The sequence below is a fragment of the Athene noctua genome, chromosome 15 (assembly GCF_965140245.1).
Source record: "Athene noctua chromosome 15, bAthNoc1.hap1.1, whole genome shotgun sequence".
NCBI classification, from domain to species: Eukaryota; Metazoa; Chordata; class Aves; order Strigiformes; family Strigidae; genus Athene; species Athene noctua.
In genome coordinates, this window is record NC_134051.1 from 20381355 (window position 1) to 20396528 (window position 15174).

At 41.6% G+C, this 15174-nt stretch overlaps 1 protein-coding gene across 6 annotated transcripts; it reads left to right on the forward strand.

Moving 5' to 3' along the window:
- The first annotated feature begins 683 nt into the window (after positions 1–683).
- On the forward strand, positions 684–13672 carry UBE2I (ubiquitin conjugating enzyme E2 I). Of its 6 annotated transcripts, none has more exons than XM_074919332.1 (7): positions 684–787; positions 5462–5540; positions 5773–5856; positions 9071–9143; positions 9884–9993; positions 10163–10242; positions 13024–13672. In XM_074919332.1, the coding sequence occupies exons 2-7, from the start codon at positions 5475–5477 to the stop codon at positions 13085–13087; spliced, it is 477 nt and encodes a 158-aa protein (XP_074775433.1). In that variant the 5' UTR covers positions 684–787; positions 5462–5474; the 3' UTR covers positions 13088–13672. The 6 variants fall into 6 exon arrangements, with proteins under 6 accessions (XP_074775433.1, XP_074775437.1, XP_074775432.1 ...); XM_074919336.1 differs by having other exon boundaries at positions 702–787; positions 5465–5540; XM_074919331.1 differs by lacking the exon at positions 684–787 and adding an exon at positions 1020–1130 and having other exon boundaries at positions 13024–13670.
- The last annotated feature ends 1502 nt before the right edge of the window (positions 13673–15174 follow it).

Consider the following 15174-nt stretch of genomic DNA (forward strand, 5'->3'; position numbering starts at 1 on the left):
GTCTAAGATGAATCGCTCTTGCAGGTGCCTGCTCGCCTAATGGGATGTTGAACAAGGTCCTAACGTCAGCCGTGTTTTGATTAGGGCCGATTCACATCTAAGTGATTATTTATTGAAATAGTTAATTCTGGAGTTCCCAAGAAGAGAAACCATTCTGAACTTTAGTACTACATAGAACACAGTTCAAGAAACATTAACACAGACCAGTGCAAGGTGTGACCAAGTGGAAGTTTCGGGACTGAAATTTCTTATGTTTCATTAAAATTAGAAAAGTAATTCAATGACGGGAGCAGAATGTGATTTGTACCCTATATGCCGCTACACGCCATTCTTAGAAACCAAACCCAACCCCACACACGCACACAAACCCCAAACCAACGGGAAACAACCCCCAGGGAACAAAGCTGCCTCCCCAAACCAGGTAACACCAACGCGGACTCGGGCCAAGCACACACCGGAGGAAGCCTCCGCGCCCCGGACAGCCGCGCGCCAGCGGCGGCCCCGCCCCCCTGGCCTCCTTCCGTCCCGGGGCGGCGCCAGCCGGGGAGAAGCTCGGGGGGGCCGCCCCCCGCTGCCTCTGACAGGCTCTCCCGCCTGCCTATCACCTGCGCAGCCGCCGCCAGGGGCCGCGCCCCCGTCCACCAATCAGAGGCCCGGCTGGGCGCGGGGGGCGGGGCTCGGCCAGACTCGAGCGCGTCTCGGGGCCGGCGCGGCCTGGTAGACCCGCGCGAGCGCCCGTCGACGGAGCCGAGCTTTGCAGGGCGCGGGCGGCTCCTCAGCGCCCGAGGTAACGCTGCGCCCGGGCCCGCGAGGGAGCGGCTGGGCTGAAGGGGCCCCGCCGCCGTCCCGCCCCGCGCTCAGGCGGTGCGCGGGCACCTCTGGGTCCTGTGGCGCGGGGGTGCGCAGAGCCTGGCGGACGGATCGCGCGCAGGATCGACCCGCGTCCGTGTGGCGGCGCGGACGGGTCGGGCCGAGGGACACAAGGCGCTGCCGCGCTGCGCGCCCAGGAGAGAGAGGGAGGGAGGGAAACTCCGGACCAGAGACAAAGGGGGGGGAGCCGAGCCGGGAACATCCGGGTCATTCGCTGCCGCTTCAATCCGGGACACGCGCGGGTGCTGCGGCCGATCACGGTGAGGCCTGGCCGGGCGAAGGGCCTGGGGCGGCGGGGCCTGGCGCGGCGCGCGGGCGGCCCCGGCCCTTGAGCGAGAGGGGCCGGGCTGGCGCTCGCCGCCCGCGGCGCGAAGGGACGGGCCGCGGCGGGGTGCGTGGGCCTGGCGGCTCCTGCCGCGGCCGCGCGGCCGGGCCTCAGCGCACCGTTGCCGGCATGAGGTGGGCGCTGCGCCTCCCGCGGCCCGTCTCCGGAGGTCTCGGTCGCCGCCGGCCGAGTTGGCCGAGGAGGTCTGGGTGCCACCGGGCCTGCGCGAAGCGGTCCCCGCCCCGACGAGTACTTGCCCGGGAGCCAGCGAGCGGGCGCCGGGGTGCCTTGTGCAGGCCTCGGACGCCGGCCCCGGCCCCTTCGCGGAGCCCGCGAGACCAGCGGCCTTCGGCGGCGGCACAGGCAGCGCTCGGCCCTGCCGCGGCTGCTCCTGGCCAAGTTACTTGGCCGATCGGGCACCGAGACCCGCTGCCGTGCGGTTCCTTTTGTTGTTATCCTTGTGGCTCGGCTAGCCGCTCGCCGAGTACCGCCTCTTCCACCTTTCTCACGCCGCAGGCAGGAGGAGGCATTCCGTTCCAGTCCAGAGTTAGCATACTTGGATTAAACCTCAGCCCTTGGCCTACTCCACCTTTCTGAAAAGTAAAATTTGTGTTGTTTTGGGGCAAACTATTCCAACTGATAACTTCTTCCTGTGTCAGTATTTAACTTGCACAGTAAAAATGTGCGGCTAACAATCCTAATGTTTTTTTTCTTGCTCTTTGGCATTAATAAGACCTATTGAAAGTTCTTGAGACTTAAAGAGCATGGTGTTGATGTATTTAGAGACTTATCATGGGTCAGAACTGCGGGTGTTACTGCTGTTCTGTGGCACAGGAATGCTTCTTTGCCAGACCTGCTATTTGTGTTTGGAAATAAGTTCTCCCTCCACCCCGGGTAAAGTGATCTGTAGGGGAACACGAAGTCTTTGCCTGTGAGTTGGTTTGGTTTTGTCCTTTTTTCCAAAACAGGTAGTAGTAATAGTGGTAGAGGCAAGCTACTGAGTAAATTTGGAAGTTTTTGTTAATTTTGTAATTAGTTGATAGCTGTAAAAGGGACGTTGCTACCTCTTAATGTCAAGGTGTCTTTGGGGAGATTAAAACCAAACAAAATGTGAAGACTGGTCTCTTAGGCTTGTGTGACCCCTGCAAGATAAGGTTGATACACTTCCCCTGGTGCAAAAATTTGTGTTCTCTCCAGTGATGTAGTGCAAAAATATGTTGGGACTTCAGTTCTGTTCGTTAGCAGTAAATTTCTCGGGTGAAGAGAACAAATTAAAATCCTAAGAACTGGGGTGTTTGGAGTTTTTTGTTTGTTTGTGTAGTTTTGGTGATGTGTGTGGTGTTTGTGGGGATGGTTTGTTTTTTATTTTAACTACTTCATGTTAATTGAGAAGTCTTGCATTTGTGGGGTATTTCAGAAGCTTACAAGAGCTAAAGTTAACATACGGATATTCAGGCAAGCTACTATTCCAAAGGAGAGGGAGGAAAAAACCCGAAACAAACCATGCATGTAAATTATTGAAGAAGGTAAAAGTACCAGTGAGAATATGATATCTTCAGGTTTAATACCCATTTAGTATCTCACTCCTTCCTGCTACTCCATAATTTCTGAGATCGAAATATATACTAATGTAATCAATCTCTGTTTGCCCTGTGTCAGCCTCCAGCAGAACTAAAATTATTTTACTGAAGACCTGCTAGAGAGTATATTTGGCAATTTGTTAATAGCTTGATTTGCTTTTGCGAGGTGCTTACCTAACTGGATCTTAATTTTTGAAGTAGGCTTTCAGTCGTCTTTGTCTGTAATCTCTACTTGGTAGTAGTTTGTGATGAGGTTTTAGATGCTTGTCTGCCCCTGTCGGGGTAACTGAAGCCTGTGGAGACCATGTACACTGAAATTTTGGGTGTCGTTTGTTAGTACTTAACTAAGTCAAATGCCTCAAGATTTGAAAAGGTGTTTGTAGAACGTAAGAAAATTTTAATTTACTGGGACACAGTATAGTGCATAACCTGTTGCAAAAGCAAACAGGATATAGAGCCTGAAAGCTTGGGTTCCTCTGTTGAGAACTCATTGGATTGGTGGTGTTCTGTAGGACATACATTGTTTATATGCCCTGTGAGAAGTTGGCATTTCCCTTGGGGTGCATGTAATTAATTGGCTGTTAGCCACAGGAAATATAATTCATGTGTTTGAAAGCATCCTGTAATATGTTTCTTGGCAGAAAAGGTAGCTGAGTTACTAAACTGTCTAAGAATATTTGAATGGTTTTCTCAATTTTCTCAAACGATTATGGTGAGGTTAGTATTATTACAGTGGACCACCAGGTACTAACAGCACAACTGAAATTCTGCCGTATATTCACTAATTTATTTACATCTGTTGCCAAGAGCATAGGCTCACAAAATATTTAAAATTATTCCCTGTATAATTTGATTAAGGGAGAGGCTTTTTTGTTCTGATGGTATTTTTTCAGTGGCTCCACATCTCCTGTGTGTGAACGGACTAAAATCTGAAGTGGTATGTACAGTTTGTGTTAAGTCCTGCAAATCTTCTGACATAACCAAGATACAGATGCATGTGTTGGGAATACTAGGGGAATATTGGACTGAATATAGGAATTTTTGCGTGCGTGTTTACTGAGTGTTTTTAAAAAGTTTTATCTGAATTTACTTGCTAGCTGAAGTTGAAATTATGGATTATGGCCATCCATAAAAAACTGACTTTGAAAAAAAGCTAGGAGGAGGGATATGAAATGCCAGCTGTCCTAGGAACTGCAGTAAAACTATTAATCTGGTGCTGCACTGCTAAGCCACTTTTGATGATGTGTAAATACTTAAATTGGGAGCATGCTGTCTTCTAATCTTTAAAGGGTAGAGCAGATGAACATGAAATGAACATGTCTACCTATCTTACATGGAATAGGCCTGTGCCTGGTAAATCTTCCTAGTGTGAACATCATGCTAAAGGGCATAGCATGAGCATGTGAGATTTTTTTTTAAACAAGAATCTTTGTGAGCTGCAATTCATATTGTTAATAGTAGTAGATGGCAATACTCTTACAAGTAATCTAGATATTAATGGAATGCAAATTTTGCATAATTCTTAACCAGTGTTTAAATGTTTGTTTTAACAGAGTGGTAACACTCCTTTCATTAATTTTGTGAGCTTGTTTAGTGGAAGAATTGTACTCTCCTGGCTGTCATAAAGGCCTGTTAGCTACTTACGGAGTTGAGAACAAATAGGCCTGGCTTCTCCAACTGCCAAGTATCAAGTATCTTACTTAAAATTGGTAGAAGTGCAGTAGGGAGGAAGATTAAAAACCTTCACTGGAGTTGGTTTTGAGCATGTGGCTAGTGAAACCCTGAGTTTAGATACAGTTTGAGAATGAGAAATAAACGCTTGCTTTGACTACTGTTCTGGGTGAATGGAGAATCCTCCCCTGAATTTGAAAGCACTGCTCTGTTGCAACCATCGTGTCTAGAACTGTTCTTGCATCGTATGCAGTAGCGACCTGGGCTTTATGTGTTTCTTCTGCAGTCTCAGTCACCATGCTTGGCTGTTACTGAGGCAGGGAAGGTGCAGGTAGAGGATGCAGTTAGTTTATACTGGAGTTGAAAACCTGCCTTGTGGAATGAGTGGGCTGCTGGCTCTTCCTTAGCTCAGTTCTGGATTGCTGTCTGTTCCTGATGCTGTCTAGAAGTTGTATAGTGGCATCACTGCAAAACTGAGGTGACTTTGTTAAATTCTGTGGCCGTGGTGATTTTCGTGTAGAATACTGGCTTTCAATGGGAGTTTATAGGACAAAAATAACATTTCTTATTCCCCTGTTTGCCAGAAAGAGGAGCAGTACAGGTGTTTGCCCACAGGAGCAAGCCGTACCTTTTGTGGTGTAGTAGGAGATAGGTATGTACTTGTACTTGTCAGTTGCACAAGTAGGAAGTCTGAGCACTTTTCCCATTACTAATAGTGTTTCTGTTGTCAAGCTACTGTCAGTCATTTCCAAGATATGGTTCAAATATAAAACACAGGGTGAGGATAATATTTTGTAGGTCACGTCCAGTCACTAAGAGGTTGTTGACATGGGGAAACGATGTTATTCTTGATGTTACCTTCTGAGGGTGTACGGAAATGTGTGTTTTGGCTATAGTAGTAAAAATCAGAGGCCAAAATATTTCCTGAGTTAGCAGGGCTTATAAACAGATAATATAATGTGTTGTTTACACTGTAAGTAAAAGTTTATACTAAAAGCAGTTATCTTTGTTTTAGAAGGGTTCTGAATATGTCTGGCATAGCTCTTAGCAGACTTGCACAGGAGAGAAAAGCCTGGAGAAAAGATCATCCATTTGTAAGTATGAGGACTGTCAGATTCTGACTCTGCAGTTATGGTGTTCTGATGATTTTTTTTCTTTACTCTGATGTGGGTTTTTTTAAAAAAAAAAATTATTTTTTTAAATTAAAAAGGTGCTTAAAACTGTGTGGCAAAAAGAAATAACTCTGTGTAACGATAAAGTATGTAATGAAGTATTCTAAGTACATCTTCTGAAATCCTCACCCTTTGGCTTTTTGCCTTAATTCAGGGATTTGTAGCAGTACCTACAAAAAATCCAGATGGCACAATGAATCTAATGAACTGGGAGTGTGCTATTCCAGGAAAGAAAGGGGTAAGACTTACCGTTTTCTTAACATCTCACGGCTAAAAGTGACATAAGCCTGCTCATGCTTTACACTGACAACTGACAGTATGACTTACATGTAGTTTAATAGAAATGCTTGGATCATGCTGCAGCCTTAGAATCCAGGTGGAGTGGGCTAAGAATAGTAGTGGACAAAATACACCATGAGCCTGTTCAACTGTTAGCACTGACCACCTTAAGTTTTCAGAGGAGTGTGTAAGAATTCTGCATTAAGCAAACTTTAAGATTGTCGTCTTCTGCTTTATGACAGGGTTTATTGTGACTTCTGTTCTTACTAAATGCTGGTTTAAGCCCTAAAGCATGAAAATTAATACTACCAAAATGTTGCTTCAGCTGGTTAACTGCTGATACCTTTTTTTGTCCACAAAACAGGACTCTTCAGTCCTAGAAAAGTGCTGTAACACTGTTTTTAACTTTTTGAATTTCATGGAAAATAATTCTGCGTTACCAACATGGAATTTCATTGCTCTCCATTTTATGGAATTTCTCTTTTTTTATTGGGGAAACAAGAGTAGAACTCTCTAAAATTCTTTCTTTTTGTCTGATTTCACTTGTGCTTCTGTGTCCCTTTCCTTAAAATAACAAGGGAAAATAAGTAGTCTGTAGAGACCAGAATTGTTTATTTTTATTCAGCTTGATCTGGTTCTAGGGGATAGAACAAATGCAGACTTTCAAGTGGAAATAGTAATTAATGCATGAAACTTCTTCGATTTTTGTACTCTGTCATTACAACATCTCATTCTGAGCAGATTCTTCTTTCTCTTTTTCAAGATGTTACTTAGCATGTAGAGATAGTTCTTGAATTAATTTGATGCAGTTGTTTCTTCTGAGATAATACTTTTACTTAGTGGTTTTCATTCTTATGGGTCTTTAGTGTTTTGCATTGGATGTGGTATTTCTTTTGTTGCTTTGCCTGTTCTACTGCCTCTTGCCAACTTGCTTAAGATTTCGTTTCCTAAATTCTGAGAAGTATGTAGGCAAAACCTGCAGGTTCTGTACTACTGCCTCAGTTTAATGCTGAACGTGGCATTGCCGTTTTGTTGTAACAGCTCAATACTGTGGCAGTTGTCAGCACAGCTCAAGTGAGTTTTTTAAGAAGCACTTAAAAATAATTTAACTACGTAAGGAAAAACTTGTCCCCTTGTGTTCTGCCAAAACAAGATTATCCCTCATAATAGCCAATTATGTACCTTATTGAGATGTCACTTTAAATACTTCTGTAAAATCTTCATGCTACTGCTTTAAAGTTTTGTAAACCACAAAATGGAGTGCACTGGACCCTTGAAGCCAACTGTTTGCTTCTTAGAAAACACATCACACCAGGAAAAGATCAGTTATGCTCATGCAATTCCCAGTAGAGATTTATTTTAAAAATCATGGTTTTTACTTGTGTAAAAATGCTGTCTCTTTAACAAGAAGCACCATGCCTTGCTCATCTCTACCAGACCAACCAGTTGTTCTCTTGCCTTTGTGTTTGGAGGCATGCTGTACTGCACTGCTGCTCCTGAGACACAGGAGTGGTTGAAACCACCGAAATGCTTTCTTGTCAGCCAGATCAAAAACTGAAGTAAACTGATGTTAGTCCTGGGTTGGATATCTTTGATCACTTTTTGACAGCAAATCACTTGTTCTTCAAGTCAAAGTGTAGGTAGTTAACATCTGCAACCTGTCCAGTAACACGCATCGATACTGCTGATACTGCTGTTGTACTAGTATCTTAGTAGAGCTTTTGAGTGTCTGCTGTCTTTCATTCATAAGGTTATGTTGCTCTGTCACAAAGACGGTAAAAACTTTGTTGACTGTTCTGGTGTTCTACCTGAAGAAATGATTAAAAGCTGTTTGTCTTCCCCTATGACTGAAAGCAAACAAAACAGGAAAAGTTTATTCTATCCAAACGCTCTTCTAAAAAGGACAAGTTTGTCTCCTCTGAGAACATAGGGAGAACAGATTATTTCTAGTTGTTGACGACTGATTAGAGCTGTTCAGAAGAAGTTCTTTAAATAGACTATAGCAAATGTAATCAAATTGCTTGCTTTTTAAAACATGGTTATCTTAGGATTCCATAACACTTTTGGGGTGGGTGGTTTTTTTGGTTTTGTGTTTTTTTTTTTTTTTCCCCCCTCTTTGCTTTCTCTTTCTGCTGAAAATCACATAATTCAGGTAAGAAAGAATTAGGGATTTCCTCCGAAGGTGGTCTTCAAACATACCTGTCTGTCCTTGAGGATAAGACTTGATTATTCATGCTGTTAAGATGTGAGACCATCTTTATTCCAGTTTGTTTTAAAGAATGAACACAACACTTAATTCTGTTGCAACATTTTCCTAGCAAGGGCAAGTTACAAATAAGTGGTCTGAATTTTATATATATATATATATAAACTTTCCTGTATTTCTGTACTTCTTACCAGAATTCAGTTTGTCAGAAGATCTGCTTTTTTTCCCTCATTTCCAAGTAAGATGACAAGGAAGTATATATTGGAGACGGGCTTTCTGTCCTTTGCTAGATGTTTTGAGTAGTGCTGTCTTATTTGGTCTGCTCTGTAGCATGGGAACTGCTCTTACCAGTGCTTTTCCCAGTTTCTGATGGGGATAAAAAGCGGCTTAGAATTTCTGTTACATAAAAAGATGGAATCTGTGACACTACTTGCTACCAGATGCAGATAGCATTAGACTAGTGACTCTCCTATTAACTGTACCAGTACTATAGTGCTGTCCAAATTTTTTTGTTCATTTTTGGTTTTATTAGCTACATTCTTGTGAGGCAAATAGAAGCCATTTACATCCACGTGCTAAAGGGGTGTATCCATATCCTATCTTCTCAGACTTATTTTAACTGGGAATATAATGACCCCTTTCTCATTGCACATGTATCATGTAAAATTTTGGAAGTATTCTGTTCTTCTGTGTACTATGGAAATTTTAGTTGTGTATGGAGATCGACAATGATCCTGGCTCTGACTCAGCAACACTTACTAGCAGTAAGGAAGTGGAAAAGCAGAGTTTTCTTTCTTCAGCTCCTTACATAGGTAGGATAACTTGTCTCAGTCTAAACAGCATTTTCTGCTGTGTAGCACAATGATGTTTTGTGCTTTGCCTGAAAAACTGTATTAGTGATAAGCTTTTTTCCCACAAGTTTGACTTATCCTTGCTGTAATTTAAACTCTGCCATAACTTTTTATAGACACCATGGGAAGGAGGCTTATTTAAACTACGGATGCTTTTCAAGGATGACTATCCTTCCTCACCCCCTAAATGTAAGTAAAATTACTTTAACCCATGGTTTATTAGAACAGTGTTAAACTCCTCTATGAGCTTCTATGAATGGTTTATTAGTTTCTTACAGATTTTTTTAAAGGAAAGCTGCTTTTTTCTTCCCCCCGCCCTTGCATTTAGAAAGCTGTGATGGAATAAGTGAAGTGTTCAATATAACAAAATTGGGAGGGGAGGAGGATTGCTGTGTGGCTTTCCTCATAGTTTGACAAAAGCACCACTTGAAGTGTTTACTACTTGATCACTCTTTGGAAACTAATAGGCAGGCATGGTTAGATCAAGTCCCTTCATGTGTTCTTACTTGTTAGGTTGGTCTTCTAAGCCAAGAACTCAGAAGGCACAAACTTAGCAAAAATAATTTTAAAAGTTCCATCAACTTTAACCGTTTCATCAACTTGCTCCAAAACATGGATTTATTCTTTTTTTGGTACAATATCCAAACAGAAGATACCTGGTCACAGTGATGGTGTTACATTACCTGGTTTGATATCACAGATGCAGTGGAGTTCCTGCTTTAGCTGTAGGCTGAGCCGGGAAGAAAACCAGTATTAATAATTCCAGAAATCTGTGCAGGGTTTGTTTTAGGGGGGTGTGTGTGGGGTGTCTCTGGCCAGGTTTGTTGGTTTGTTGTTTTTTTTTTCCCCCCCCCCCCCCCACTGATCTAAACTAACTCTCTGATCTTACTCTTAGTGCTGCATGCAAGTAATTATCTCTTCTTCATCAGGTAAATTTGAACCGCCATTATTCCACCCAAACGTGTATCCTTCAGGAACGGTGTGTCTCTCCATCTTAGAGGAGGACAAGGACTGGAGGCCAGCAATCACAATTAAACAGGTCATTAATTGTACTAAAACATATTCTTAGCCCTTTTATTTGCTTTGCTTATCTGATGTGAATGTAAGAGGTTCACTGTGTGTTTCTAGAGTTGGTTTCTAAGAGTTTTTTAATTGAATGTCTCTTAGTAATACCCACGCTTATGTTACTTCTGTTCCTTTTTCTACAGATCTTGTTAGGAATACAGGAACTTCTAAATGAACCAAATATTCAAGACCCAGCTCAAGCAGAGGCTTACACAATTTACTGGTAAGTATCTTTGTGTATCAGCTTTAAAGCTGTCATGTTGCCTATAGCTTTCTGCTACTTATAACGTGCTTAGGAATGATCAGAGGAATTTTCTTACCTTCATGAGTGTATACTGCAGAGATGCCTAGCGTGTGCTAAGCTTGGACAAAACAGCAACTTCACAGTTATTAGGCTAGTGGAGCTTTTAATAGCATCGCAACTGTGATAAAGTGCAAAGACTCCTTCAGTTAGACCATGATTCTCATCCTGGTTCTAGACCAACATAGAATCCTTTCCCCTAAAGGCTGAGTAGAGATGCGACAATGATTTCATGAGACCAGTGATAGGGGAGACTGAATTAGGCAACAAGTACCATTCATCAGTATAGGAGTAACTTACTTGCATGCAGTAGTGGGTACCTATAAGCACTCGTGCCTGAAGGATGAAGGAGAGCTGTGATTGCTGTAGGAAATATGCAGCACTTTGTGAAAACGAGATCTTCCGAAGAATAGGTTAAAAAGTACAGAAAGCTTGTGGCTTTAGCCAAATGAAGTTTGCATTGGTTAGGAAGGGTGGTTAAGTTGTGAGCTAAAAAGTACTTTTTTTTTTTTTTGAGGCTTAATCTTAAAAATTTTCCACCATTAAAAATGGATTGCTGATCTGTAATCTTTAGGGGAGCAAAACACTTTTAAACAAATGCTTTTGGCACTGACAGCTACTGGAATAATGACCAAGACAGAAGTACAGAATTGCCATTCTGGAGAGAAGAACCACTCTCCAGGAGAGTGACAAGTTTTAAAAATGGCATTTTATGAGACTTCACAATACAAGCTATGTAGGATCTTAGTGAAAAGGAAACATAGGGACGGGTAGTCTCAGAGTTAAAAATAAGGCTTCACTCAATGTTATTTTTTAAGTATCTACTGAAGAGTTGGTGGGACTGAGTGCATATGGAGGACAGTTAGGTGGCCAGACCTTTGGGAGCCAGTAATGATGAGGCAGCTCCCCACTTTTTTTCTTGGTAAAACCACTCTGAGGGAATATGGGGCAGGAATAATATATTTTTATACAGTCTGTGTGTTTTATCACTTCCCACATGCATGTATGTACAAACCGAGACTTCACTAGTCTTGTTTCTGCTTTATTGTAAGCACTTGTAGGAAAAAAAATCTATTGAGAATAAACTATAACATATGCTTTTTGTTACTTCAAATATATATATTGTCCCTTTCATCCTCTTCATGTCTTTTGGACATGCATAGTATTTCAGATGGGTTACTATATTTCTGCAGCTTGAGTGTGTGTGTCTTACTATCTAGTGAGTAACTGGTAGAAGCTGCTCAACAGAGCAGGATTGTGTATGCATCTGTAATTTGGCATAGTTGATAAATACTGGGGAAGATGCAGTGTTGTTTAAATAGATGTCTTTTAGTCAAGTTGTTAAACTTCAAGAATAAACTTTGTATTCACAATAAGAATACTTATTCTCAGGATTGCTTTGGTACTGTCACTCTGTAACTAGCACTCCTAATGTGCTAACCTGCTTCCTCCCTGCTGCAGGCATGCAGAGTCTGCCACAGCAGGCATTCTTTTGTGTGGATTCTGACGGTGTAAGACTTAACAGCTAGGTTGTGTTCTCATGTGACAATGCCGTATAACTTAAAGAGAATGTTAGGATAAAGTTTGTAAATTTATGAGAAGCAATTAGAGTACTTTCAGTCTGTTTGCCAGTTATTGTTCATTGGATGTGACCAAAATGGGCTTCATTTCTTCTTCCCCCGAAACTGTCAACTTCTGAGGATATAATTTGCTGCCTCTTTTGTTTTTTTACTGCAGCAAGCCTTCATAGCTGAAAGTAAGTTAAGTTTACTGCAAAGCTGTCTGCAAAATCTAGTCACTGTAAGCTACCTTTGGCACAAGAGTAATGGTGACAAATTTTTGTTTAGCTCTTGACTGACACTTCTGACAGCTAATACAAAATATGGTGCTGAATGTAAATGGATGCTCTACTAAGCTACTACCATCCCTCATTGGTCCAAGAATAGAAAACAAAGAACTTGCCCTTTTATTTGTTGAGTCTGAGGCTTAATGACTGGTCATAGTTCCCTGAAGTAGTACTTGCTTGTTTAATCAATCTGTTGCAAGTATGCTAGTCTTAATGAAGTACAGTGTTTTTTTCAGAATGCTGAGCTAGCTTTTTTTCAACTGAAGGTCAGGATAAACCTAACCCTGTGAGTCATGGTCTGCAGAGATAAAGGCTGAAGCTACCATACTGTTACCATTTTCCAGTTTCTTAAAGCACGCTTCCCCTCTCTCCCCAAAGCAGTAAAGATGATACTTTTATAATCATATGAAGTCCACCAACTGTTAGTGAACTGCTCTCAACCACTCTGTGCCGTTAGGATACTGGTATTGTTGATGACCTCAGGTCTTAACATGGGGAGTAGAAGACTTGTTCAGATGGGTGAGAATGCTTGGACGTAAGGTACAGCTGGCCTAGAGAAAGAGCAGGCACAAACCTGAGAGAGACTGGTATGGTATGGTCAGATAGTACAATCACCTGACAACAGACGAAGTTTGGGAAGTAACTAGTTAAACTATACTGTACTTCCCTCCAAATTATCAGGGTAATGGTCCAGAAAAGCCTTAAATATATGGTAGTGTTCAGTGAATTCCTATCTAACGGTTTTGCCTTCAGCAATGACTTTAAGTTTCATGTTGAAGAGCAATAGAACAGTAACTCTGTAATATGGCCTCTTGATTTCTCAAGCTGTAATTATCCTTTCTCTCTCTTCTATTCAGCCAAAACAGAGTGGAATATGAAAAGAGGGTTCGAGCACAAGCCAAGAAGTTTGCACCATCATAAGCATCTGTCATGCAGCATCTTAAAAAGGAAGGGATTGGTTTGGCAAGAACTTGTTTACAAAACTTTTGCAAAATCTAATGTTGCTATGTACAATTAATATCCACTTAGGGGAGGGGGTCGTATGTGTGCCATTTTCCATATTCGCCACTTGTATACAGTTCTAAATTTGCTGAATTGCCCCCAGTTTTTTCATACAGGGTCTCTTCCTTCAGTCTTTTGTATTTTTGATTGTTATGTAAAACTTGCTTTTATTTTAATATTGATGTCAGTATTTCAACTGCTGTAAAATTATAAACTTTTATACTTCTATAAATTCACTAGTATCTCTAGTTACTTTGCTATCTGATGCAGGCATGCTTTAAAATGTTAGAACTATATTTAGCCTCTAGCTGGCTGTATGAAAAAAAAAAATCATGCCCTCCACCCCCTTCCCTCCCTGAATTTGTTTTTCTATCTTTCAGAAACTAGGTTGTTATTGCTTAAGAGCCTCTGAGATCCAAAGTCAGCCAGCATCCTTATTCTGCATCACTTCCTTTGTGTTTATATGGCGTTCTGTCTGTGTTGCTGTTTAGAGTAAATAAACTGTTTATATAAAGGGCTTTGTTTCATTTATCTTCATTAAAATGATTAAAAGACTGCCATTTAAATGGCTCTGAGCACAATTCAGTTCAAGTCCTGTTCTGAGGCCTGTGATGCTGCATTTACCTTTTGTTTAGATGTTGCCTTCGTTTCTTTTCCCTGCCCCACCCCCAACATGAATGTGGCCCTTCTTTGGGCCCCGAGTGGTAACTGCAGCTATTCACCTTTGATCAGTTCCTTAAACAGCTTACGCAATGCCTGACTAGCTAGAGACCACTTGCTTACTGTGCATAACGGGATCAACGTACTGGTGTGACCACGTTAACATAAAATAACACAAGCGTTAGACTGATACGAACAATTGTAGAAGCTGTCCGATGAATGCAAGGGGACCTACTGCAACGGAATTTTAAATGGTACTTGTTTATCAGAAATACTTCTGTGCCTTCTTCCATATGTCAATGTATATAGCTTTTAGGAAAAGGACGTGCTCTATGCAATTGCAGTTTCCTTCTGTAAAGGAAATCAGTTAAATTATGTAAGTTATTTTCATGTATGTCAAGCTGATATGCCCTCTATTAAACTTTCACTGCTTTTTTTATTGTATTTTTTTAGTCAAAGTCATTCTGCAAAACAAATGAAGTGTGAAGAGCTTTGTTCCATCTGAGCTGTAGCTTCTTCAGTGCTTTCATTACTAAGAAATGGCTACTGCTAGAGACTGAAGTTACTCTAAGTGTGATACAGCTCTGTTCTCAGATCTGTTCTGCTTCTCTGCATTTGATTATGATAGCTTTGTAACATCAAAGCATTCCCCTAAATTAGAATAGTTACCACCATCACATTGTTCTCAGTCCTTTAAATATTGTGTAGGATTGTTTTGTTGTCACTATCTAGAAATCCTTGTTACAACAGCGCTTGGGGTGGGGAAGTAAGTAATTGAGAAAGTGAGTTAAAGGAAAAGATTCCCTGTCAAATTCATTTACTTGAGCTTTTTTTTTTCTTTTTAAAGGGAAATGGAATACTTATACCACTAAAACTGCTGCCGTGACTCCCAATACTAGCTCCAGTAGGGCTAGCATTTAATCTCTAGTAGAAGAAGGTTGAGAGGTGAAAATCTTGCTGTGACTTGAAGAAACTGTATATATGAAGGTAACACTATGAATTGTCCTCGATAGTACCTCCAGTTCTACTGAAGGTTGCTGAAGTTTAGGCTCAAGTATGTTCCAGTTGGGTGCTGAAAACGCAAAGGAGCATTCTGTGGTACATTCTGAGTATAAAGTGCCAAAACACTGTTAAGTTGCTTAGGACTGTCTATCAGGGTAAATAAAAAAATAGCATGTAGTTACTAAAAAGACATACTGAGATGTTAAAACAATTGCAGGAAGCATTCTTTCCTTTTGAGCTTTGGTAGTCAGTTTACCCTAAACTAGATGAAGTAGTTGAAATACATGTGGCAGGTTCAAGCAAAAAGTCAGAGACTCCTTATGGGGTAGGTGCTCTGAACAGGG

Bases quoted from the DNA above. Each gene is read 5' to 3' on its own strand.
- UBE2I (XM_074919332.1), top strand. From the start codon at position 5,475: ATGTCTGGCATAGCTCTTAGCAGACTTGCACAGGAGAGAAAAGCCTGG. The intron at 9,994-10,162 runs GTCATTAATTGT...CTTTTTCTACAG, and splicing joins CAGCAATCACAATTAAACAG to ATCTTGTTAGGAATACAGGA. The intron at 10,243-13,023 runs GTAAGTATCTTT...TCTTCTATTCAG, and splicing joins GAGGCTTACACAATTTACTG to CCAAAACAGAGTGGAATATG.